The sequence below is a fragment of the Equus przewalskii genome, chromosome 19 (assembly GCF_037783145.1).
Source record: "Equus przewalskii isolate Varuska chromosome 19, EquPr2, whole genome shotgun sequence".
NCBI lineage: Eukaryota > Metazoa > Chordata > Mammalia > Perissodactyla > Equidae > Equus > Equus przewalskii.
The window spans coordinates 57,074,476-57,099,515 of NC_091849.1; the positions used below are offsets into that span (position 1 = coordinate 57,074,476).

The 25,040-nt window shown below is 43.5% G+C and overlaps 1 protein-coding gene across 1 annotated transcript in view; it reads right to left on the reverse strand.

Annotated features, from left to right (window-relative positions):
* Window positions 1-25,040, reverse strand: part of LOC103546271 (protein eyes shut homolog) — a 1,017,652-nt gene that overhangs the window by 64,392 nt on the left and 928,220 nt on the right. The window contains exon 26 of the mRNA XM_070583910.1: window positions 12,743-12,925. Within this exon, the coding sequence (XP_070440011.1) occupies window positions 12,743-12,925 (183 nt within the window). The remainder of the gene's footprint in view (window positions 1-12,742; window positions 12,926-25,040) is intronic.

The window sequence follows — 25,040 nt, forward strand, 5'->3', positions numbered from 1 at the left end:
AAGGGCCCAAACTACTACAATAAATGCTTTAAATATTTTCCTAGAGACTCTCAGGAGCCATGAAAGGATTCTGAATGAGAGAATTTTATTGGATCTGGATTTTAGGAGAATCTCATACAACGTGGAGGGCAGAACACACAGGCAGGTAAGGAATCTGTCTCATTGGAAGGTCATTCAAAGTGACTCAGGAGAGGAAGGAGTCAAGTCTAAATAAATCAAGGCAGTGACAGAGGGGATAGAGAAAAGAAGAGAAATCTGTGTGTGGTTGGAAGGAAATCTTGAAAGGACAGGTCAATTTGGAGTACAGAGTTGAGGAAAAGGGAGGAGTTGAAGGTGATTCAGAGGAATCTGGCTGAAAGAGCCACGCGGAATGGCAGAGTCGGTCCAGGAGATAGGAGCTAGGACGGGGGCAGTCAAGGGAAACAGGCTGACCTCAGCGTACAGACACTCCTGCCCATGGACACATCCCAGGGAGCAGAAGTAGGGACGCAGCAAGGGTGGGGCGAAGGAGCGCCGGGGAGCCTATCAGACCATCCAGCAGCGGGTCGCATCTTCTTTACAAGCCATGGGTCCACTGGGGTTGCTTGCCTTCCCTCTGCCACTCCTTCCACTCTGGACCTTTCCTCAGGGTCACCCCAGTGGTGGGTGATGGAGTAGATAAGAGAAAGAAAAGCAGTTGACACGAGGGCTGGCGCCTGGAAGGTGGACAGTATCTCAGGGACTTGGAATTGCGCCAGCTGGTGTTTTGCAAACCTGGATGTCCGTCGCCATCACTCAGGAGCTTGTCAAAAGTACAGATTTTAGAACCTACCTTATACCACGTGGATGAGAATTGTTGAAGGTAGGTGCTGGAAATATTTTAATGGGCTCCGCATCTGTTTTTTTTAACAAAGCCTGGCTGATATTAATAACTCCAGGAGGGCCAGCGTGTGTGACCTGTGTTGTCACCCACGGCTTCGTGTTCAAAAGGGCTCCATGCTTCGTTTAATGCTCTGCTGTCATATCTTGAAATTCTTTGAACTGTATTTTGAAAGTGAAGTCCATGGGACAATGGAGCTAGAGTGGGAACAGAGGTGACACATACGTGCAATATGCATGTTTGTGGTTTTTTGCCACCCCATTCCCATGTTGGGTTTGTGATATTCCATGAGAATGGAATTCCCACAATGCTGGGAGTCCAGTGAGACTTAAAACAAGCACAAGGTAAGTGTGTTACGTCTAATGACTGAGTAGGTGGGGATGTCGACGACCCCAAGAGGCCATACCTTCCATTTGAACCAGAACTTGCTCAAGCGCAGAAAGGCACTGGTGGTCTAAGAAGCATGAATGACCAGGAGCCCGATCCTTCCTTCCTGACCCCTGTTACTTCCCTGTATAGCTCATTATTTACCCTGAAAGGACGCCAGAGAAGCAAAGAGAAGGAGGGGGAAGCTCATGGTTCCTTTCCTTTCAGTCCTCCCTACCGGCCAGTAAGCCAGAGGTAGAGAGTGTCGACGGAATGTGTGGGGATCAGGAAGTGAAATAAAGACAGCTGACGTCACCATGTGCAGCATCTCCTGCTCTGGTGAGGATGTCCATGTGCCTGTACAAGCTAGGAAATACTCATTGTGTGACTGGGGGACTCCGCATGTGAATTAAATGCTCTTATATTTGCACTTTAAACTGGATAGAAAAATAAATGGTAAAATTCATGCTAATAATTTAATATTTTAATTTTTCTTAACTTTGCCATAAATAGCAAATAAAAGACTATAAAAAATTGAGAGAGCACTGAAGAAAGGAAAATGCTCTTAGTACCTTTAATGGCATTCTTTTCTCTGCTTTTTGAACAAGGGACCCTGCATTCCCATTTCGCAGTGGGCCTCACAAATTTGGTAGCCACCCCTGAGGGCCCTTTGTTACCTTCATAAAACAAACCAGGAAAAAAGGGCAAGATGAAAACTGGGTGGACCTGTGCATCTGAGGCTGTTGGGAGACTGTAGGGGGATGAGACCCTGGGACTTGTGGGGCAGGAGATCCGCCTCCGGGTCTGTGGGGTGATGCTGAGGCACATGCACCTCCAGGGCCACAGAGCTGCTGGGCGGCAGAGACTGCATCTGAAGACGGCCTGGCCTTAGAGCCTGCACCCTCATCCACGGTCTGTGCGGCGGAGAAAGAAGCAAGTGTCTCACTGGAGCTGTGCCACCGCCCTCCACCAGCACCCACTCTCTAAGGCTTATTTCTGAATAATAAGGGGGACAATAGTATCTCATGATTTTCCTAAGGATTATGTGATATTTAAGGTGCAAGTATCAGCACAGTGCCTACCTAGCACATAGTAGGTACTCAATAAATCCTTGTTTTATTCCTTTCCCTTTCAACTATAGTCTGACCTTAGCTTTGTGTATCAGCTTTTCTTCCCCTGTTGCATCAAAGCCTGGGAAGCAGGTATTCCTGGTCCCTGTGCTGGAACACCCATCTGGTCCCAGTTAACCTTTGGGTCAAGGACAGTAGCAGAATTTTTCTTTTTTCTTAAAACTATAACCCTGATTGCTTCAGTGCATTACTCTGATCCAACTAAAAAATTCTGGAGGGTCAATCATGGAGGTGACTTGAAGGTATGGTTTATTAGCACCCATTTGTAGGTCTTATGTTGCTTTCCTGTAATTTATTGTAATGGGAATTTCTTGGCTTAACAGCAGGTAATAATATAAGCACTGACATATTTCAAACAACCACCAATGCTATAGACTAAATGCATTCTCAAAATCAGTGTTCTATTAGATCGTTATTCTAGGAATCTGTTTGAGAAATATGTGGACGATTTGTATTTCTACATTTGTCAGTTCACAAAGCAACAGATGATATTATGCATTTATATCACTATATAGGGATTCTGAGTATTGACACAGTGAGAGTCTTTCATGAAAAGAACGGGAACTAAGCTCACTTGGCCTGCTGAGCACAAACCCACAGTGAATCCTAATGGAACCAGGGTCAGGAGGGAGATCTCAGACAAGGCGAGAAACATGGGTTTGATCTCCCTCAGGAGCTGGCGCCAAGCAGGAAGGCTTTGGAGATGACGCTGTGCAAGTGATAAGAGGGGGAGGAAGGAAACAATAGCAGAGGCCTTGGGATGAACAGGAGTCCGGAGTAAGACGCTCTAGGAAGTGAATAGACACCCTTTAGAACGTACAGAAAAAAACCCCAACTTGGTCTTCCTTTGGCTGGAAAGAAAAGTTGTACCTTAATTCCACAAACACTGTAAAGCAGAGAGCTCTGAAACGGGGTGGTTGTGGCCAGGTGTGTTTAGCATTATGTAACAACCACTCATCGCAGTGGTCAGGGGAAATCTCGTGGTGGGGGCAGATGAGCTGCTGTGGTCAGAATAGCATCTGGCCTCATAAAGGACAGAGAACGGTGACTTAGCCGCAAAGCAGGGACTAAGTGTGTAGCATCTCCCGCTCTGGTGAGGATGAAGAAAGGGATGGTGGTGATGGCAAGGATGACAAAAAATGGAAACAACGTGGAGGATGCCGCCATGGATATTCTGGAAGGAAAGATCAAAGAGGTTGAGACACGGTTGCCAGGCCATTCTCAGCCGTCTCAGATGGTTCTTAGAAGTGTGCCATGCAGTAGGGGTGGATGGTGGGAAGGTAATAGATCTTAAATATATAAAACCTTTGGAGGAAAAATAAAACAAAATGTTTGCCTCACAAGCATGTGATTATAGTTAAGTTCATGCATTTTCTTTCCTAAATTACTTAGAAGGATTTCCTGAATTTTTTGTTTTTAAACCTAAAGGTTTTACTACTTACATCAGTGGTTGTTCAGCCTGGCTGGACCTTGTCAGTCAAACCTAACCTCTGACTTGATTGGTGAGTACAGACAGGAATGGGAATGTTCTACATAGGAGGAGGAAGGGTATAAAAGGTTTCAGATAGTAGGCCCAGGGGAAATCGTGCAGGTCAGTTTGACCTGAAGGAAAAAGAGAAACAAAAGAAAGAGAGAAAATATGCAGAACTGTGCAGCAACCCTGCCCACCTTATGATTATTGTAATGGAATTCATATGCGAAAAAACCCTGCAAATTAAATAACAGTCATTAGAGGTGTTCTAATTAGCTTCATCCTCAAGGAAGGCCTGGAGAAGAGTAGCTAGGGGTTTGAGCCGAGGATTCGCTAACGAAGTCCTCAGAAAGAAGAAGACTCATGTGTAGAGGGACTGACTCAAGCCTGTGCACTGGAGAGAGTCTCTGGGCGCTCCTGTCCAGCTGCTCTCCCCACTGATTCTGGTCAATCGTTGTATGTTGTAAACCCTGAGGCTGCCCCTGCATGTGCTCTCGTGTGGTCTGCTTGGAAGGACGCCCCAGAAATCGGAACCCCTGGGCTGGGAGGAGGCAGAAGCTCACTGTAGTGCCCTGAGGGAGGGTTCAGAACCCTCTGGAAGGCTGTGCCCTGGGCTGCTCTGAGGGGACGTTGTGGGAATCTAAAACATTCATACAGACCGTGCTGTGAAATCCCTGTTTATTTCCGCACTCACCACTTAATCCAAAGGTGAATAGTGTGACTTTTAACACCGTAGAAACATGATAATTCACATTTGGTTGATCCAACATTCTTTTAATTCCAATAGAAAAAAGGAAACACTTCTGAAATATTTCCTTTAGAATGAAATTTTGATTTATTAGTAGAGAAAGAGTGGACACAATTTGTTATTATTTTTTCAAACTATTCTTCCAATATGGTAAAGTATTACCATGTATTAAATTTAATTTCTCCCCCTAAAAATGATAAGGGACTTGGACCCACAGCGGGAAGAGGAGTCCCAGGTGTTCCGAGGACACGCGGTCTCATCTTGGGCTGTTTGCTAATTTAACTTCTTCTTATCTCCTTCTTTTGAAAAAATGCTAATGATAATACTACTACCTCCAGGACTGCTCTCTAGCAATGACTTAAAGTGTCTTCAAAGATCTTCCCAAATGCATTCAGATGTACTAAGTGACCAGTGGGTTTTTCCTCCCCGACCTTCCTTTCCTGTCTGAGGGAAACAAAAGACGTGGAGGGGCCACGGAGATGACGCTCTGACTTTCTGACTTTTCAGTCTGTGAGGCTTGCTTGGTGAACGGCTCCTGATTCCTAGGGGGCGTTCCCTTCTGAAGGAACCGTTCCTTTTGCGTAGACACTTTGTGGTATATTCAACTATAGTTCTATGGCCTGTAAAGCTTACAAATTTCTGAAAGAAGGAAACTGCCTTTTTGTCAAATATTGTCGACATTGTCATACAATGATGGTGACACAGAGACACCAAGATAAGCTCAACTGAGCTTTGGTTGCCTGTCCAAATGGCTATGAGAGGGTATATTCAGATTTTACAAAGAAAGCCAAATTAGATATGGATGAAGAGATAAATAAGTGTGAATGATTTTAGGAAAATAACAGGAGAAACTTATGGAATTAGAATCAATGGTAAAGTGACGCAACAGAAAAATACATCTAGGTTAATATGTGAGAAGTAAGACCCCAAAGAATGGAAGTCTCACCTACCAGAAGAAAACGTATGGAGCGGTGTAGGATTCTGGACACCTGAGCCATCTTTACTCCGTATTCAGCAACAGTCTCTGCCTTCGCAGCTGCTAAACGAAAATTGAGATGCCTGGAGATTTTGAATGAACTCTTACGGAGCATACAGCCTCTGTTTATCTTAAGATCTGTGTCGCTTCTAATCATAGTGGCAAACTTTTAGCTTCCTGTTGGGTTGATATGACCATTAAGCTATGGACAGCCCAGGGCTTTGAAAGCATCAGAACCACACACAGCTGAGGCCACGATGCTTCTTCATTAGCCAGGTGTATGATGGAGACCACATAGTGTCTACCTCAGGGGAGTAAAATGTGGGCAATGTAGACCCAGTACCGTTTGTGGCCAAATCAAGAAGGGGTCCTGAATTCAGCCGTGCTAGTGGAAGGCAGTGGGGTGAGGGTGGTGGCACCGACAAATGCAATGCCCGCTCAGAGCGCGGGAAAAGGCCATCAAACGTGATAGAAATTCCTGGGCTTACATATGGCCCATATTTTTCTATCTCTTGAACAAAAGGAGTTGAGACTAGAAAAAGCGGAAAGTCTGGCTGTCTCTTGCTGTCTGCTGTGAGAGATGAGACCGTGAAAATGAGGGCAGCAAGCACTTGTTTGTGGGTAAACTTGAATTTCCATAAAATAAAACCACGTGTGCTTCCCCGCTGTGTCAAACACACGGTGTAGACGTGGGCTCTTGGTAGATGGATTTGCACTCGGCCCCTCCTCCTCTTTTGTCCTCTGAAAGTTCTTCGAGAGACCAAGTTTACCCCCATTGCCTTCGCTTAAATGGGCACTCCTCTCCGTGCAAATTAAAAAACGGCGGGCGGGGTTTGCAAGGATCTACATCTTTTTATTTTAAACCTTGTTTGAGCACTGGTCAAATGTGACAATTTTCACGTATTTCTCAGTCGGTAAAGTGAATTGGCTTAACTTCCTTTTGGACTATCTTAAGAACTCAAATTATATAATAACGTAGACAACTTGGACGTTACAGTCCAGAATATTTAATTTCAGGAAAACTAAGATTTCATAGTTTGAAGTTGTCAGGAAGAAACTCTCATGATTTCGAGTCACTCTGATGTGCTTACAGAAGAAAAGAACGAACGCTTTTTGTTGTAAAAAAATACTGACTGTGCGCGGACGCTGTCAGTTCTGGTCGTACGTAACCGCCTCCCGCCGTGGAGTTGGGGGATGTGCGGCACTGAGGACGTGAACACAGCCTGCTCGCTCATGCCAGGCCTCTTCCTTCCTCCCGATCTGCACAAGGCTCTGTGAAGAGCAGGCTGAGCTGATTGGTTTCTGCAAAATGCCCTCTTCATTTTTCTTTTTCTGTCCTGTAGATGACAGTCATTGCATTTTTCCAGAAAAACATCAAGCAATATTTATGTGCTCTTCTTTCTGTTACACTTAATAAATAAGGCTTCAAGTAAATGAGAAACTGTTTGGCATGAAATTTGAGGTAACCTTTCATAATTACCGCAGCAGAGAACCTGCGTGCTGGAGACTGACAGAAAGCTACGCACATAAAGCACTTAGGCACATAGATAAATATCCGGGAAGTTCTATATGGATTTTTTTCTGAAAAATTCTGTCACTGTATTATACCTTTTTAATACGGGCTGTTGAGATTTTACCTTACATTTCAGTGATGTGAACACTGATATGTGGTGCCCCCTCCACCCTAAAGGTCCTGACTTCTTCACTGCAATCCAGACCCATCCATGCCTGCGCTGTGTCTGTGGCTAGCCAGGATAGCCTCTGTCTAGAGTCTTTCCGTCAGTGACAGAATCAATATGCCTGTAATTATTGATTTCTCACGCAGGATCCACCAGATGAATGATGCAGTTGGGGATACGAAAGACATTGAAGGCAAGGTTTGTCTGAAAGGAATTTAAGATTAACCTTGCTGAGGGATGAGATTACGATTAGGAAACCACTGCTGTTCTGATGTTTTTGATTTATGAAAATGGTAACTTTGTATGATTCAAAGTAGCGATTGTGAATGACAAGACAGTACATATGGGGGCTGGCTCCGTGGCCGAGTGTTTAAGTTCATGTGCTCCGCTGCGGTGGCCCAGGGTTCGGATCCTGGGCACGGACATGGCACCGCTCATCAGGCCACGTTGAGGCGACGTCCCACATCCCACAACTAGAAGGACCTGCAACTAAGATACACAACTGTATACAGGGGGGTTTGCGGTGATAAAGCAGGAAAAAAAAAAAAGTACATAATTAGGCACTAAATTATGGGCTATAAACTACAGGTTCCATACAGGCTTTGTGTAGACAGGATACAGGGAGACCTGAATTCGTCAGGGGACATTGCTGGGTGGGCAGCATTGGAAGAGGAGAAGAGAACCGGGCAGGCCTTCAGGCAAGAGGGAGCTGTGGAGGGGCGTGAATGGGGGTGATGGGTCCCAGATGAGTGAGCTGGCTGCTCAGAGAGACTGCTGAGCTGGGGATTGGCTGGGCCCAGGCTGGGAGGGAATGCAACTGGGAGGCAGCGGGCTGCTGCAGCACTAACGGGAGAGGATTGGTCGAAAAGAAAGGGAAAGGATGAGAAACACACTAAGGGGAACAAATTCTCTAACTGTTGTAGCTGGGTGCGGCTTCTGCCTTCTGAATTCCATCTTTTCTATCACTTACATACTTCTTTTCATTCAATGATGTCTAGTTCCGGATATTAGATGCTGTGTGTAGCAGACCTGGTCTCTCCTCCGGTTCAGCACTGTTAGTTAACAAAATGTAAGTGCGTATCTTGTGCCTCTCTAAATCGATCGTAAGATTTAGTGTAACAGAGACCATGGGTTTTTGTATTCATTCTTTCAAAAACTGTCATGAGTGTCTATATATGACGGCCACTGTTGATATAAAAAAGAAAAGCCACGGTTCTGGTTCTCAAAGAGGTCCAGACAAACAGTTATAATAAAATGTGATAATTGTTACTGGCAAATTGCAGTGAGACTAATTCTTAAATTTTCCTGGACATGTTAAAAACTTCAAAGAAGAATGATCTTTTGAGCTGAGGCTTACAGGCTAGAAGTGTTCTGGAGGCTCAGGAAGATGGAACAGCCTGTGCAAAGGCACAGAAGTGGAGGACTCAGTGATGTGATACAGAATGTACGCATGTGCTACTATTGTTGAGTCAGGGTGAAATGGAGGAAAAAGGGATTGTGCAAATGGGCAGGGGCTGGATAAACGTCTGTGCAAATGATGCAGAGCATCTTAGGTGGCATGTTGTGATGAAGCATGCTGATTAGGCACGTTGTGTTTGGACTTGTAGCCAAGAGGAGGATGGAGGGGAAGAGGTGTGACTGGGTGCGAAACTGGACAGGAGGCTGTGGCAATTGCAACCATCTGTGACAGATAAGCTGGGAGCAATGAGGAGAAGAAAGAACACAGAAGGAGAAAATACCAAAAGTAACTGGGAATGAAATGGACAGACCTTGATGTTTGATTGAACGTGGGGGATAAAAGGGAGAGAAGACAGGACCTTGTCTGTCTTGTTCATAACTGTATCTCCAGCATCTCAAAGAATGCCTCATTCAGGTTCCAGTAAATATTTGCCAAAACGAATGAAAGGGAGAAATCCAGAGGACTCCTGGGTTTCAGGCTGAAGCAGAACGTTTATGCCAGGTGCCAACCGAAGGGATGCAGAAGAGGGAGACGACATGTTCACCTGTGGACCACTGTGGGACGCACACGTGGTTTCTAGAAGAGTCAAACTATAAGCCACACATTGTAAGGAGTGAGGGGTAGAAAAGGAAGAAGAGATGATGAAGGAAATGCCCAGTATGACTGCAGGAGATGAGAAGAGGATTAGGTCAGGTCAAAATCACAAGTCAAGAGAGACATTTTTGAGCTGCAATGTTTGCCAAGGGAATTTGTTTAGAGTTCAAAGAGAATGAAGTCGGGCAAAATCAGTGCTCAGCTTTGGGGGTCTCAGGGAAGAGTACAGTAAGTGTTGGGGAATGACAGTCGCTCGCCTTTTTTTGTGGCCATGGCAGAAATGAGAGGTAGGCTTATATTTTAGGTTGTTATATCCACTCTGTGGCCTTGTGCATCTTAGCAGCAACAACCAGTATGCAGGTCAGAGACTGATGTTACCCAACAGCAAGAAAAACACCTAAATGTGGGGATTCCACTGCTCACAACACTGACTTGGATCATAGTTTCTTTTACAGAATAGATAATTGCAAATTGTGCGGTTAATATTAATCACAATAATATGTTTTAAAGGAATATGTATCTCTTTAATTAATAAGTTTATGCTACACAAATTGATGAATCATCCCTACATATGACATTATGGCAATAATTACGTACCTTGGTCTATCCCCGTGTATGGTCTAATTTAGCTGCTCCCTAGAGGTTTTGAGTGGTTGCTCTCAAATACTAGTTGCATAAAGAGCACCTAAGGGGCTTGATAAAATTCTGTCTGTTGAGTCAGGAGGGCCTGGGAATTAGCATTTTCTCAAGCACCCTCAGAGGATTCTGATACAGGCCTGAAGAGGTCCCACGCGGAGAAACACTGCCTTATAAAGCTCCCCCGGGCTGCTTGCATTTTTTTTAAGCTGGTGTTCTTGCTCCCTCAGGTGGCACAAAATGGAATTGCAGGTGTCCGATTTCTCATTTTCACCCATAAGAGGATGGAGCGCCACGATTTATCTGCCTGTTATCCGGCCTTTACTGAACCAGGCTCTCAAGCTACCAGCGCCAGTGCAGAATTAGCATTCATCTCCATACGTACAAAGCAGATGACAGAGAAGACCGGAAAATATCACAGGTAAGAGTACACAGTTTACAAATGCTGTGGCCAAAATGTCACTTTTAGGTTTTCTGTTTGGAGACTTCAGAGGAGTCTTTAGCAGTGGGTACTGAAGACTGATTTGGCAGCAGCATTTTCATGGAACAAGTGTTTATTCTTTGCTCCGGTTCTCCCTCCGTGAATCTATCAGGATCTAGAAAATCTGTTTTAAAACAAGACAGACCCAGGGTCTGTGACGCTCATTTAAATTTTTTCATTTGCCAAGTTGTTATTTTTTGGCTAATGAGAAAGATATAATTGGGGAACTTATGGTGAAGGGTGTGAGGATTGACCAGGTAGGGGTAGAAATTCCTCTTCCTTCCCTTCCTTCTGCCCTGCCTTCTGGCAGTCAGTCAATAGATATTCATTAAAACTGTCCGCGATTGGCTTCACGTGGGATGCGGTGAGAACCGGGACCATTTCTATGAGGGAGGAGAGAAAGTCAGCCCACCATAGCCTGTAATCAAGGGTCCACGCCCTGAATGCTCAGAGGAAGGGGACATGGCCCCAAGGGGAGGGAGGGGCGAGCTATGGGGAAATCCGAACAGAGGAGACAGTGTCTGAACCCAAAGCCCGCAGAACGGCTGCTCTTCGAGAACCTTTGTGCAACTGTGTTGCTGGGCTACATGTCATGCCATGATCTGTTCCCATCGTGGTTCTTCATTCATGGGATACTTTTTGTGTCGGGCAGTGTGCTAAGTGTGGACATATAAAGTTGAACAGGGCTGCCATGGTCTCTGTCCACACAGCTCCCATTCTGTAGTGAAGACAGACAAGAAAACTCTATCCAAAAAAATAGATAAAAGAATTATGCGTTGAGGTAAGGGCTTCAGAGGCAATAAGCAGCTGGGGTGGAGAATAACTTGCATGGGGTGGGATAAGATCTACTTCTGTGAAGTGGCTGAGGAAGTGGTTTCCTGGAGAAAACCCAAACTGCCATGTTTACTGGGTCCAGGGCTATTGTAAGTGCTTTTCATATATTAACTGTGTTAATGCTCACAACTCTTAGAGAATGTACCATTAGTATACTCATTGGACAGGTGAGGAAACGGAGGCACAGAGACAGTAAGTAAGTGGACATGTAATTTGTAAGTGGTGGAGACTGGATTCACGTCTACATTGCCAGGCCCCAGAGCCTGCTCTCTTGACCACCCTGATGGCATTTCCTGTCGAGGCAGAGGGAAGAGCACGCAGGAAGGCTCTGAGCCAGGAAAGCTGATGGTTAAGGCACTGGAAGGGATCTGCAGGAGAGGAGTGGAGATGGTGCAGAGGCCTGGGCGAGGTCAGGGAGAGAGGCGGGGCTGGGGCCTGAGGCCTCTGAGAACATGGAAGGAGGTGTGGATTTCCTTCCGAGGGCAGTGGGACATCACAGGGGGGTTTAGGCAAGGTACAAGTATGACAATATTGCTTTGAAAGAGGTAACTTGCTGCCACTCAGAGAACGCGCTGCAGGGGGAAAGGCAGAAGGGAGGCCGGGGGGAGGGGTCGGGAGGTTTTGCTGATGGAGATAGGGAAGAGATTCCAACAGATCTCTGAGGGAGAGTGAACAGCACTTCACATGATGAAGGTGGAGGCAGCGGGAGACTGACACACCACACCTCACTTGGTGTGTGAGCCCCTTTCAGACATGTGTTAGTACAGAAACCGGTGTGCAATCTGAGGAGACAGTCAGGGGGCGAGTTGAAAAGAACAGAGGATATTGTTTATCCTGCACAAGAGAACCACTGACGGCTGGGAGGAAGGTCTGGTTCTGGTGTAACAGGTGGATTTCACAGGTGAGGATGCTGGGCGCAGAGAAGGTAAGTGATTAATTGCCGACGGGGGAGTAATGTACACGGGCTTTTCCTTGATCCCACACATGCGTAACTGCTTTCTACTTAAGACAGACAGATTTCACTTGTAAGTTCATCTCCCACGAATTCTAGGGCACTGGAGTCTTTGCTACAGGCTGAGTACTTTCTTAATTCTTCACTCCTTTCACGTGGAATGGTTTTCTTGGAGGGTAACCATTCCCATCCCATAACACATGGTAAAATGATGTTCCTTCTGAGAATCTCCCTTCTCTCCTTATATATGGAAACGGAACGAAACAGAAGAAAGGACCAGTCAAAAGGCTCACTTCTCGTGGCCTTGTTTACCTCCTCTGCCTTATGCCCGCCTGCAGGAATTCCTGCCCTTGATCAAGACGCAGCCCTGCTGGGAACAGGGCTTCAGGAACGCTGAGGACCACGCTGGACTACAAGGAACACGCTCGAGGCAGAAACTCGGATGCTGCCTCTAGGCACCTGTCTCCTTCCTCCGCAGCCAATTAGAATGTCCCTGAAGACTGGCTACACTATCGTAAAGGAGCTGAGCAAGTCCTAGAGGGTTTGGTGACTCTTACCATGGCCCTTCTGTCCGGTGAAAAATATCAAGTTGTTTTGTAGGGCAGAGTGGTTGTTCGCCAGCTGAAACGTCACGTGGAATTCATAGTCAAAGCCGATGTCTGGGACCCGTGAATAAGCCAGGAATGAAGTGTACCCAAAGGCATCCGTGCCACTGAAGCTGGGCTGAGTGATATTAATAGCTGTGGAAAAACCCAAACCAAACAGTTAAAATAAACCTGTACATGGACTGGTAAAGGAGGGTTAGGTTTTGCTGATGCATCTGGCTAGATAGTCTGTTTACTATCGCATTCATTGTACTTATGTGCCCTTCAGCATTGAGCAACGAAGTGACTCAATAGGGAATTTCGAAACCAGAACAAAGGATGTGCAGGGTTTTGAATCCTGTATAGAACCCTTTCACTCACATATACATCATGAACAATTTACTTAAAAAGCAAAACCCTGTATTTTGAAGATTGCTTTTAGAAACAGAAAAGATCACTGGCAGCCAGAGCATTTGCCCAGGATCTTTGTGAACATGATTTGGCATCAAACACTGAGCATAACTTAGGGGGGACCTCCCAGCTCAGGACAAACTGCTTTTCTAGTCCTGCTCCTTTGTAAGAGCCAAAGCCACAGGTCAGGGGCGGGAAAGCCAAGAAATGGGCAGGAAATTGACTAGGAACGACCAGAACTTTTCTTTAAGTAAAAATCATTGTTTAAAAGAAATGTGCATCCTTACTCTGTCGAGATGCTTGTTACATAATCAAAGCATGGGTTTCAACAGGACTGAAACTGTAGGGAGATTTAGTAGAAACAAGAACTGGTGAAAAACAGAAGTTCAAGAGCCAGGGTGGACAAAACAGAATTTAATTGAAGGTGGCTATTAGCCCACCAGCCGCCTCTCTTTCTCTTTTTGTCCCGCCTCTAATCTTCTGGTATCCAACTGTTCTCTGTCATTGCTCTGTTTCCATTGTAAATGGCCCCGGCAGGCTTTTTAGTTCCCCACCCAAGGGGACCACAGGGAACAGGAAGGGGGCTTTTGACCCCCACCCTTGTCTGTTATGGATGGTGTTCCTAGATTAAAGGAAGTTCCTTAGATCTGTTCTTATTGGTTCAAGACGGCTTGATGCAGGCAAGAAGGGCTTGTCTTGATGGTCTTACGTTGTCCCCTTCTTCTCAAGACATGGGGGCTCTCCTGGGAAGCTGTAAAACTAGAATTTTCCCAAGCCTTAAGAAATATCCTCACTCTGGTACCCGATGCTTAAAACAAAAGAGCTGTTTATGCCTGGTTATGATTGTTTATACAGCAAATAATTGTGCTAACCTGGGAAAAGGATTCCACTTATCAGAGGCTTTTATTTTTGTTTGCTTCATATAACTATTCAAATAGGGTATTTGTATGGAATAAGCTGGATATTTCATTTTGATATTTTATTAAAATCTTATCAGTTTATTCCTTGGAATGTGTGGCCAAAGATAAGTGTAATTTTTCTCAAAACTCACCAGAATCTGAAGTGGGATTTTGAAACCTAGCATCTCTTATACTTATTTTTATCTAAGGAAGTAATGTATGGCTTGTGTCCCAGAAATAGTCAGGCTCTTCCCATCAGCTGTTTCCCTTTCAGCCGTCCTGTAGGTCAGGTGGTTGGGGGAACTGAAGGGTATGGGAATTAAAATAGAAATACTGACAGTCTCTTAATGTTGGCAATAAAATCAATGAAAATAGAATTTAACTAAATTTAATACAAAATAGAAAGAGGAATGACTTTCTTTTTTAACATTTCTTCCTGTTGATAATTTACAACCGAGTCTACTTAAAGGTTTAGTAAACTTAGGTTCGATCAACAAACACATACGCCTCACACGTATTGCACCGTGAGACCCTGTGCTAGATGTGGTGACACAAAGATAATGAAGCATGACCCTGCCGTCAAGGACTAGTGGTCGATAAATGTATCCAACTGAACTGGACAGAAGGTGAGGCTTGGCTGAGGAGCAGCAACTCGCCTGGCAGACGGAAAGGAAGGGTCATTTCCGGTAGAAAGAACAGTGTGTTCTAAGGTGGGGAGGCCACAACGGCGTGTCATACTCAGGGAGCTCATGGAGTGTGCAAATTGCAGAATGGAGCATAAAAAGGAAGAGCGCGAGCAGGTGAAATGAAAGTCAGACAGAGTCAGATGATGAAGGCTCGATGTTTCCTCCATAATCTTTGAGTAGTTGGGCATGGAGCAAAGTGGCCTTTTAGAAATGTCACTCCAGTGATGAAATGTGAAGCTCGGACGAGGTGGAGAGAGCTGGAGGGCCAAACTTTGGTCAAAATGAAAATGAGGGCTTTTATGATATAAGAAATATAACAATGAGTTAAACTTACGCTGAATTGGAAATGTAAGGACATTTATGGGTAACTCATAGAAAAAGGTAATGGTGTGCTATTTATCTAAACAGTTAGTGTTATCAGTGCTGGGATCCAATCAGAATTAAGTTTATGACACAATTTTATACTACTAAAAAGAAGTACGATGTATACTGAACGTTGAGTATAACTAGCTCACAGGAGTGGATCTGTGTGTGTTCAGCATTTCTTAGTCTAAAGCTGTGCTTCCAACAACACGGCAACTCATCACATGCGGCTGGGACTGCAGCCAGGCCTGATGAGATGGGCTTAGTGTGGAGAAAAGAATTCATAATATTTTTATATGCGTTAAATATTCGGTTAAATAAGATATATTATTAAAATAAATTTCACCTGGTTTTTCTTTTCTTTTTTACTTTTAAAAATAAGGCTACTGGAAAACAAAATTACATGGGCAGCTAACGCTCTATTTCTCCTGAATCACACAGCAGAGAGAACCATGTGTCTCTTGGCAGGTAAGTTCTTTCTTTAAACCCTTAGTTGTGACATACGTCAAGGGGCTTTGACTTTTGGTACTTTGAGCTGTAAAAAGACAGGGCCTCCCGGGGAGCACTAGGAATCAGGAGAAGGGGTCAGAGATGCCCAGCCCACCGCTGAGAGGCCCCTGCGTCCTCACTCACGCTGTCTCCATCACGTTGGATCAGGCAGGAGCACATGGAGGGACCCAGCTTAGGAGAAAGATGACTTTCCACCTTACAAATGATTCTTTCCAATTCTTTAAAGTATGCCCTTCATGATCTTTAACCAGGCAACATTTGGTTAATTTGATTACTCTGTTACACAAATTCCCAGATCAGACTTCTGGGCGCATGAGTTGTCATCAAAGCAGGAGACTGAACAGATTGTAATGGGAATACGTTAGGGCGAGTAAACGTATTTTTTTCTTCCCTCTGTAATCCCTAGCTGCCTCATGGCTTCCATATGTGAATTTAGGCATTTCTTTTCCTTCAGTTCTTTTAAAGTTACAGCAATGGATTGTGAACGTGAGGAAGGTAGACGGATGCTGGGATTTGAATGAAAAATTAATTATTTAGTATGTGGACGAAGTGAGCAAAACTGCTCACAGCTGTCTGGGGACATTTCAGGCAGTCAAAAGGCCTTACGTATCTCAACACCATTGAGGGCCATTAAAAATCTGACAAACTGTCAACGAAGGGCGACTGTCAAAATCTTTTCTGTAACGTAGTGCTACGTTGTAGGCGCAATGTGGAATCTTTGCACAGGTTATATGATGCTTACAGAACATATTTTAGCAAAAATTACCACAAAGAGGGTAAACTTCTGTTTTCTAGAAAATTTACTAGGCAAATTTTTCTCATTCCCAATAAGGGCTGAGAAATAAGGCATTATTGTTTTAAATGTAACTGTACTGTTTTTCTTTTAAAGATATTCTGTAGTTGATCCTTTTAATCTGAATTACTGAAGTTTTGTGCACAGAGTGACCAAGATGAGCTGCTGGGATGTGTGAAGACACACACAGAGCTGAGGGCAGAGCATCTTCCCTCACCTCTGCAGTCCGCCTGAAGCCGCCAGCTGGCATGAGACGTGAGCCACGTCATCGTGCCTGAGGGCAGGCCGCTGGGCAGCCAGTGAGGCTTGCCTCTGGATTTCCTCACTTCCCGTGTAAACTCGGGCAAGTTCACTTCTCTGTTTTAGTTTCTTCATCTGTAAGATGAAGGTAGTGAGAGTACCTAACTTTTTGTGAAGAGAAAGCAGGAAACACCCCTGAGCTAACCACACAGCTCAAGCACGCAGGCCTCTTGCACCAGCCCTGCAACTCGACCACCTTTTCCAGTCTCCAAGGCAACTAATTTATACCTCCTCTAACATCTAATATTCATCTTCTCTCTCTCAGTTAAAAATCTTTCTTCTTATTTCACTGAGAAAAATAAAATCTAAGGAGAGAGAACTACCCCATCCTTCTACCAGCCAATCCTCCCACGCTCCAATCGTCCATTTTGATCCATTGCTCCGCCTTCCCTCTGGTCCAATGCTGACTTCGCCTGGGTATCGGGTCCACCGCTCATTTACACAAGGGCATCACTTCCGCAATTCTTTCCTATTTCCCAAGAGACACCAAATTCTTCTTCTCTACTGAGTCATTCCCTTCAACATCAAATACTCTAGAATATCTCCGTCTGGAAAACTGCTTTCCTCAGCTCCACATTCCTCTCTAGCTACTCCTTGTTTCTCTGCTTGTCATTATAGTAAGACTCTTCTAAAGAGTGTCTGTATTGACTCAAATGTTTACCACCCATTCACTCTTGATTTCATTCCAGTCAGGTTGTCTTCTCTCCTTCCTTTGAAACTTCTCATGTTAAGGTCACCAGTGACCACCATCTTTCTAAATTCAATGCCAGTTCGATGTTTTCGTCTTACTCAGTGTCTCAGAAGCAGTTGACGTAATTGATTGTTTTTCTCTTGAAGCGCTTTCTTCTCGTGGTTTCTGTGATGCTGCATTCTTCTAGCATTCGCCCTGCCTTAAACTGCTTCTCCTCTCTCTCCTTTTCTTCCAGTTGTCTCCGTCTACCATCATTCCCGACTTCATCATATGTACCACCTACAGGAGGTTGACTCCTGAATAATAGTCTCCATCCTTGACTTCTTTCCAGAGCTCCAGATTCACTAGATATTTGACATACATTTGTATGTCCAATAGGAATTTCAAACTGAACGTACAGGACAGAATTCTCTATTCTCACATCTTTACAACCCTGTCTCCCAAGCCAATCCCTTCCCCAGTCTTGCCTGTCTTTGTTCAGAACAAAAACTAGTCATCATCCTTAAATTGTTTCTCTCTCTGCCACCTTAACTGGACACCTGGCAAATCGTGTTAACTTTATTTTCAGAATACATCCTGAATCCTACTACTTCTCATCCTCCATCAATGCCGCCAAAGTTCAGTGCGCCCTCTCTAGCTTGGCTACTGCAGTTTCTTCATCACTGGTCTCCTTTTTTGCCACTTTTGTCTTCTTACAATCTCTTTTCCCTATTGTAGCCACTGCTGTCTTTTCAATATTAATTGCATATTGAAAGTCCTCCAGTGTTTTCCTTTGAAGTTGCATATAAACAAAACTCCTTAATACAGCCTAAAGCCCCTACTTTCCAAATCTATTTTATATTCACTTCTTGCTCATTCTGCTCCGACCATGCTGACTTCTTTGCGTTTCTAAACAAACCAAATATGCTCCTAGCTCAGGGCTTCTCCTCCTTTTGTTTCCACTTTGGGGGGAAACATATTCTCCCCAAAGATGCGTGGGCTGCGCCCTCACTTCCTTCAAGACTGTGCTCCACTGTCGGCTCTTCACAGGGGTCTTCCCTGACCGTCCTGTTAAACTGCTCATCTCCCTCCCCCATCACTCTCTAGTTCCTTCCCCTGCTTGGCTCACCACAGCCGTTACATGACTGACTATTTATTTGTTTGCTTTGTATTGTCTTTCTCCCCAGTCAGATTGTAGATCCTGACAACAGCACGTGCAACAGCGCCTGGCTCAAGTGGGTGCAGAGTACACATTTATCAAATGATTGAATGGATGCATATAAAGAGCTTAACATGATGTTGAAAAAATAGTGACATGTATATATATAAGTTCTTTTTCTGCTGTTATTGTTTAATATCTTAACTGTTCTGTTCTTATGTGACTAGGGGAAAAATTGGAGCTGTTGGATGAAGTTGGGAAATAGAATTTGTACACCATCACCAATACTGATCATGGCTTGTTTGGATTTGGTTTTTTGCATTTTTCTAGTCATTTGCCTCTAAAGAATAAGAATGTTTCTGGATTCTTGAAAAGATATTAGAATCTTAATTCTTCCAGTGTGGGCAAAAATTCAGCTAATAAACTACATACTGATACTGAAAATCAAAGCATACAGACCCCCAACTTGACAAATCAGTTGTTTTTTATAACAAGGCTGTATAATTATAACTGTAATTTCATAAGCTTTATCTTATAAACATTATTTTCTGTTTAATATTTGATAATAATGTCTCTTGTAACTTGTAAGCTGAAAACACTAAATATGTTTCTTTTGACAATTGATGGTTTTTGACAGACAATTTTGGCTTTTATATGACAAAATATCTGTCTGATTCCCTCATAATCTTGTTTAAAATTTTATGATCTGGACTTGGAAAAAGTTCCTTAAGTTCATTAAAGAAAAATTCTTGAAAATGTACAGTGTTGGGCCAGCCCTGTGGTGTAGTGCTTACGTTTGCATGCTCCACCTTGGCAGCCCGGGGTTCGTGGGTTCAGATGCTGGGTGTGAACCTAAACACCACTCATCCAGCCATGCTGTGGCGGTGTCCCACATGTGAAGTGGAGGAAGATGGGCATGGATGCTAGCTCGGGGACAATCTTCCACAAGCAAAAAGAGGAAGACTGGTAACAGAAGTTAGCTCAGGGCGAATCTTCCTCACCAAAAGAAAAGAAAAGAAAATGTACAATATTTTCAGGATGGTTTGTCCTGCCTAAAGGCATTTTTTTTTTTTTAAATGAGGCACATTGCTCTATTTTATACAAATACAAAAGGCAAGAAGAACAGGATCTGTTTTTACTTGGATTCTGTTTTCTCTCTGTAGGCTGCGGCACATACCCTCCGCAAACGGACACCAGGGAGTGCTGCGCTGGTGGCAATCCAGGTCAGCTCTTCCTCCTCTGTTGTGTATTTTATTGAAGCAGGCAGATGGTGGATGGATTTTCCCCTGGAAACTGCTGATTTTGAAAGACTCCAGTGTGCCAGTCTCACAAGTGTGGTGTTGGGCAGCATATAGTCCCTCGAAATATACATTTAACATTGCCAGGAAAATTAACATACCCTTAGAAAATGGAGAAATTTGCAAAAATACAAGATGAGTGCTGGCTTCTCCAGCTTTCTTTTGTAGATTTGAGTATAAATGTCTTTCCTTTCTCTCTGTTCTTAACTCCTGAGAAAGATAGCAATGGATTTAGCTCAATGTCCTGCTGAAATGCAATTAGATTATGAAACCACGTACACAGTTTTTGTTGTTGTTTCTATTTCTGTTGTTGAAGGAGCTCCTTGTGGAACATGCTTCCACACTGTTCAGCCTTCTCAGTTAGAAATAAAAAAGTGTTAATCTCCAAATGTGATTTTCATTTAAAGAGAATAGAAATTAGGTTTCTTCTGAGACGTTGCTAACAGTCATAGGTGACGGTGGCTTGTACAGAAAATATACACTTACCTATTCTTCATGGACTAAGATGGCACTCAATACACGAGTAAATCAAGCTCTGTGTTCAAATGGATATATAATAGTCAATTCACCCACAGGTAACAACATGAACTGAAGAGCATTGGTGAATTACCAATTCCTGCTTATACTAAATCATTCAAACATTCTATGTAGATAGAGAATTCCTAGCATTCTCACTTCCCTAATCGTCAGAGAAAAGCTAAGAACAAACAGAATTTTACATTAAGATAAGAACACTGATGAAAATATAGAGCCTCATCATTCCCACCAGCAAAAGAAATCATAAATGATCAGAATCTGAAGCAGCACATTCTTTTACGTTGCATGATTCTTAGAAATTAGTGCCATCTTCTGGCTTCTCAAAGTACTGCTTTAAATCTAAACCTGGTACTAATAGGATTTTTATAGTACTATGAAGTAAGAAAAAAAAATCTCGAAATGTAGGGGTTCACATTGTAATATCCACATTACAGTTTATGGCATAAACTTTGAGAAGGTAAAATTTTCGTGTATCTTCTCTATAATTCACATTATATAAACTGTGTAGATTTATATTGGATTAAATACCCTTTGCAGTTTACTGTGATAAAGGAAACTTCACAGATATTACACACATGGAATATTCCAGAACTGATGTGTTTTGAACACTGTTTTCATTGCTAACTCATGACTTTCTTTATGCAGGGGATTTTTAGTTATAATTAAGAAACGTTGAGGTTGAAGTGGATCATCATTCAAGTTCAGTGGAAATTCTTTTTAGCTTTTTAATCAATAATTTTTTAAGTTATGGATCTATAAATGTACTTTTCTATATTCCAAAGGAATAAAAACGATAGCAATTCTAATACCTACAATATTCCAGTTGCTGGATGCCCTGTCTAAATTATTTCATTTCTCACAGCCCCTCAGTGAGATGTTCTGATTCCTATATTATTCCATCTTATAGGTGAAGAAAGAGGGGCTCGGAGAGGTGAAGTCAGAGAGCTAAGAAATGGCAGAGTCGGGATTTGATCCCAGGTTCATTTGACTCCAAAGTCTGTGCTCTTTCTAATGATGCTGGGTATTCATGGCATGGGCTGATTAAAAGCTACTGACAGATGTTTATATTGTTAAAGTTTGTACCCTTCACAAATTGATTTTATACAACTTTATTCTCTCCCCCTCCCCCCCCCCCCAAGTCCTGGGCCATGGACTCTTGAAAATTGATAGGACTTTTCTACTCCCTCTTCCATATTCCCTCAACAGAAACGTAAATCCATATTAACTACCTTGCTGGGCCAAGCACTTAAATGGTACCCAATATATACCAGTGAACTTATTAACAGATAGGTTGTCATAGGAGCTCAATTGTTTTCCAATATGCAGAGAACATGAAAGAAAAATAGTGGTTAAAAAGATGAATATATCTTCAAAGGTTTCTAAGGCTTGAAGGTTTGCGTGTGCACGCACACACACACACACACACACACACACGTACGTATACATATATATTCCAGAGAATTAACTACAAGTTTCATTTTTGGTTTTGTTATTGTGTAACTGTGTAGAAACAGCTTAGGAAAAGCAAAAACCTAACAAGGACCAAAAATAATAAGGCTGATTTATCAAAGAGTAACATGTACTCTAACTGTGAGAGAGAGAAAAGAAAAAAATTTTTACTGGAGATTCTAGAGGGAACGCTCTATTTTAAAGACATCTGCGGTTTTGCTGTTGAAGTGCTGGAAAAAAGCAGTTTCCGGCAAAATACTAACTCATTTCTGGGGACCACAACCCGGGATATTTCAAATGCCTTTCATAAAGGGAAGATTTCATATCCATAAATATGGCATGCAGATCATTCTAAGTCATATTACTAATAAAACAAAGAAAAATTATTAGCCATAATTTATGAGGTTGAAAATTCATGCGTGCACACGTGTGTGTTTGCATTCATGTGCACACCTGCATCACAAGCCCTTTAGCAGTGTACCGCAGCCAAAGGAACCCTCTTCAGAAGACTCTCTGAATTCATGAAGTAAAATACATAGGATTATAAAAGAAACCAGCTTTTCTGAAATATAGTTAAAATATAACAAGTTTGTAATAAAGTAAAATTATGCTTCTTTCATAATGCATTTCAATAAAATCTAGTAGCAAGTACCATAACCACAGTAATTTCAAATTGTGAGGAGCACAAATATTTTCGTACAGGGTATAGCAATTGGAATGTGATGAAAAAGCACCTGATTTCTCTCAGCGACAAAGTAACAAGTACCGACAATACCTCTGTGGTTTGTGGCCGACATTCATAATTAAGAATTTGTTACATTTCTGTTGGAGGTTGTGAAAAGATGTCCTTGTTTCTCATCCACATTCTCCCTGCGCTGACCTGCAGGATTGCCTGAGCTCTGCCAGCACCCTTCTCCTCACCTGTGGCCGTTCTCCCACCTGCAGAGTCTCCCCCTTCCCACTGGGCCTACCTTGTCCTACTCTGTCTGCCAGGTCCTCCGTGTGATACAACTTCAAAGATGCCAGTGTTGAGGTCCGGCTTAGAGGCAGGTCAGTTCTTTTCTTGAGCAGCTAAGTCCACACCCCAAGCACTTCCCTTGTCGGGCTCCAGACCATCATACATCGCCCTGACCGCCTGGGGCCAGGTGCCAGACATTAGGGACAGCCCCTGGGACCCGGGCCTGAAGACACTATTCAAATTAGCCAAGCCCCAGGGAGCCCCCAAACCTAACTCACCCCACCCCCTCGCCGCATGTGCGCGCCCCCTGCCCCTCAGGCTGCCTGCTCCCCAGACCCAGTCCAACTCCCAGGGACCCTGCTGGTGACCTTCTTTCGTTCGGAGCTGTGAGTAACCAAAAGCTGTGCCTTGCATCTGTTGGAGTGTGTTGTCCTTCCATCCGAAAAAATCTTTAACTCTTATAGAAATCCCTGATTTCCCCCTGGCGTTTCCTCTCTCTCTTTTTCTTCTTGACGTTTTTGTTTGTTTTGGTTAATTTTCCCATAACACCCACTATCTCTTAGCAATTCACTATGGTGTCTCCTCCTACCCTGGACTGAGAGGGCCACCAAGGCAGGATTTCGTCGTTTTTATTTTCTGCAGTGTCCCAAGCACTTGGCACAGCACCTGGCACATCGCAAGCTCTCCACATGCGACTACTGAATCAATTCTCGCACCTGCCCCCTGGCCCGCTGTGACCAGCCAGGCTGGCCAGCACCTTCGGTTGACTGGCGACAACCCTGGTGGGACCACTGCTGGGTCTCTTGGTAAGAGCTTTCTCCTTGGGGTGACTAAAGCTTCTAAACTAGCATGGCTGAGAGTCTTGGACAGGGGAAGAGTTGTGAGTGGGTCTTCGGGGTAACCACGTCAGGGACTCTCCTTCTGCTATGCCCTGGTTTCGGAAGCGGTGTGATACGGCTGTGGAAGATGCAGCCCTGTAATTGGTTATGGTTTCAAAGCACACGTGGCATCTTGCCAGACAACATCACCACCCTGAAAGGTGGCCCAGGTGGTGGTGTCACAGACTATTTTGCCATTCTAAAAGACCAACAGCTTCTGGATGATGGGTTTCATGACAAGAGAAGCATCTGCCATTGCCTGATTTCTTTCCCTGGAAAGTAAGTTGTTGATCAGAAGTGGGCATGCAGGATACCATGATGGTTTGTACTGCATTGACTAAGTTCATCTACAGGAGTGCTGGAAGAAGCATGATCTGTCGAGCCAGTAATCAGGATGGTAGGACGGATTTTTGCTACTAATGCAGTGTAATCACCTGCCACTGGTGGCTAGGTAGTCCTCCTTAAGCCCTGAGACCATATCAGGGGTCAGGGTTGTTCATAGCCATTGGGATGTGAGGATTCAGAAGTGCCACTTCTGAAGTTATTCCTATCAGGGAAGCCAATGTTGAGGCTCGCACGGCCTCCCTTCTCCCATAGCCATTTCCACATGCTGACAGATTGCAGCCTAAAATCTTCTAACAATTCTTGTTTCTTCCATCAAAAAATATTTGTAATATTTTTCCCACATTCCTTCCGGGTAATAGGTGTCATTGTTCTTTCTAGGTTTTGACAGTCTGAGGAGAGTGCTTTATCTAGATAGTATTTTAATCGCATTTCCCTCATTACTCTTGAGTTTGAGCTCCTTTTACTTGTTGGCCATCTGCATAGTCTTGTGTGAAATATCTGTTAATAGCCTTTACTCATTTTTCTTTTGAGTTTTCTTAATTTTGACAACTCTTAAGAGTGCTCCCAATACTATATTACTCTTTTGTCTGTCACATTGCAGAGTTTTTCCAAATCTATTGTTTTTCTACTGACTTTAGATGTGATATCCTTTGCAACTCAAAAGTTTATTTTTTTTGTATTATCCAAAAATTTTCTTTTGTACCTCCAGAATTTTCTGTCTTGGTTAAGCACCCTTCCCTCAACCTTAGATTGTACATATAGTTTCCAAGATTTGGTTCTGAGACACTTACTGATTTATATTTTATATTTAAGCCTTTAATAATTCTGGCTTTTATTTTAATACATAATGTAAGAGAGGCGAGGCCCAACTTAATCTTTTCTGAGTTGGAGAGCAGTTCCATTTATTACATAAAACATTCTCTCACAATTGAATAAAACAGCAATTTTGTCATCTATGCCTTCTCATATAAGCTGGGATCTTTTCCTGGGTTTTCTCTTTGTCCTGCTGATCTAA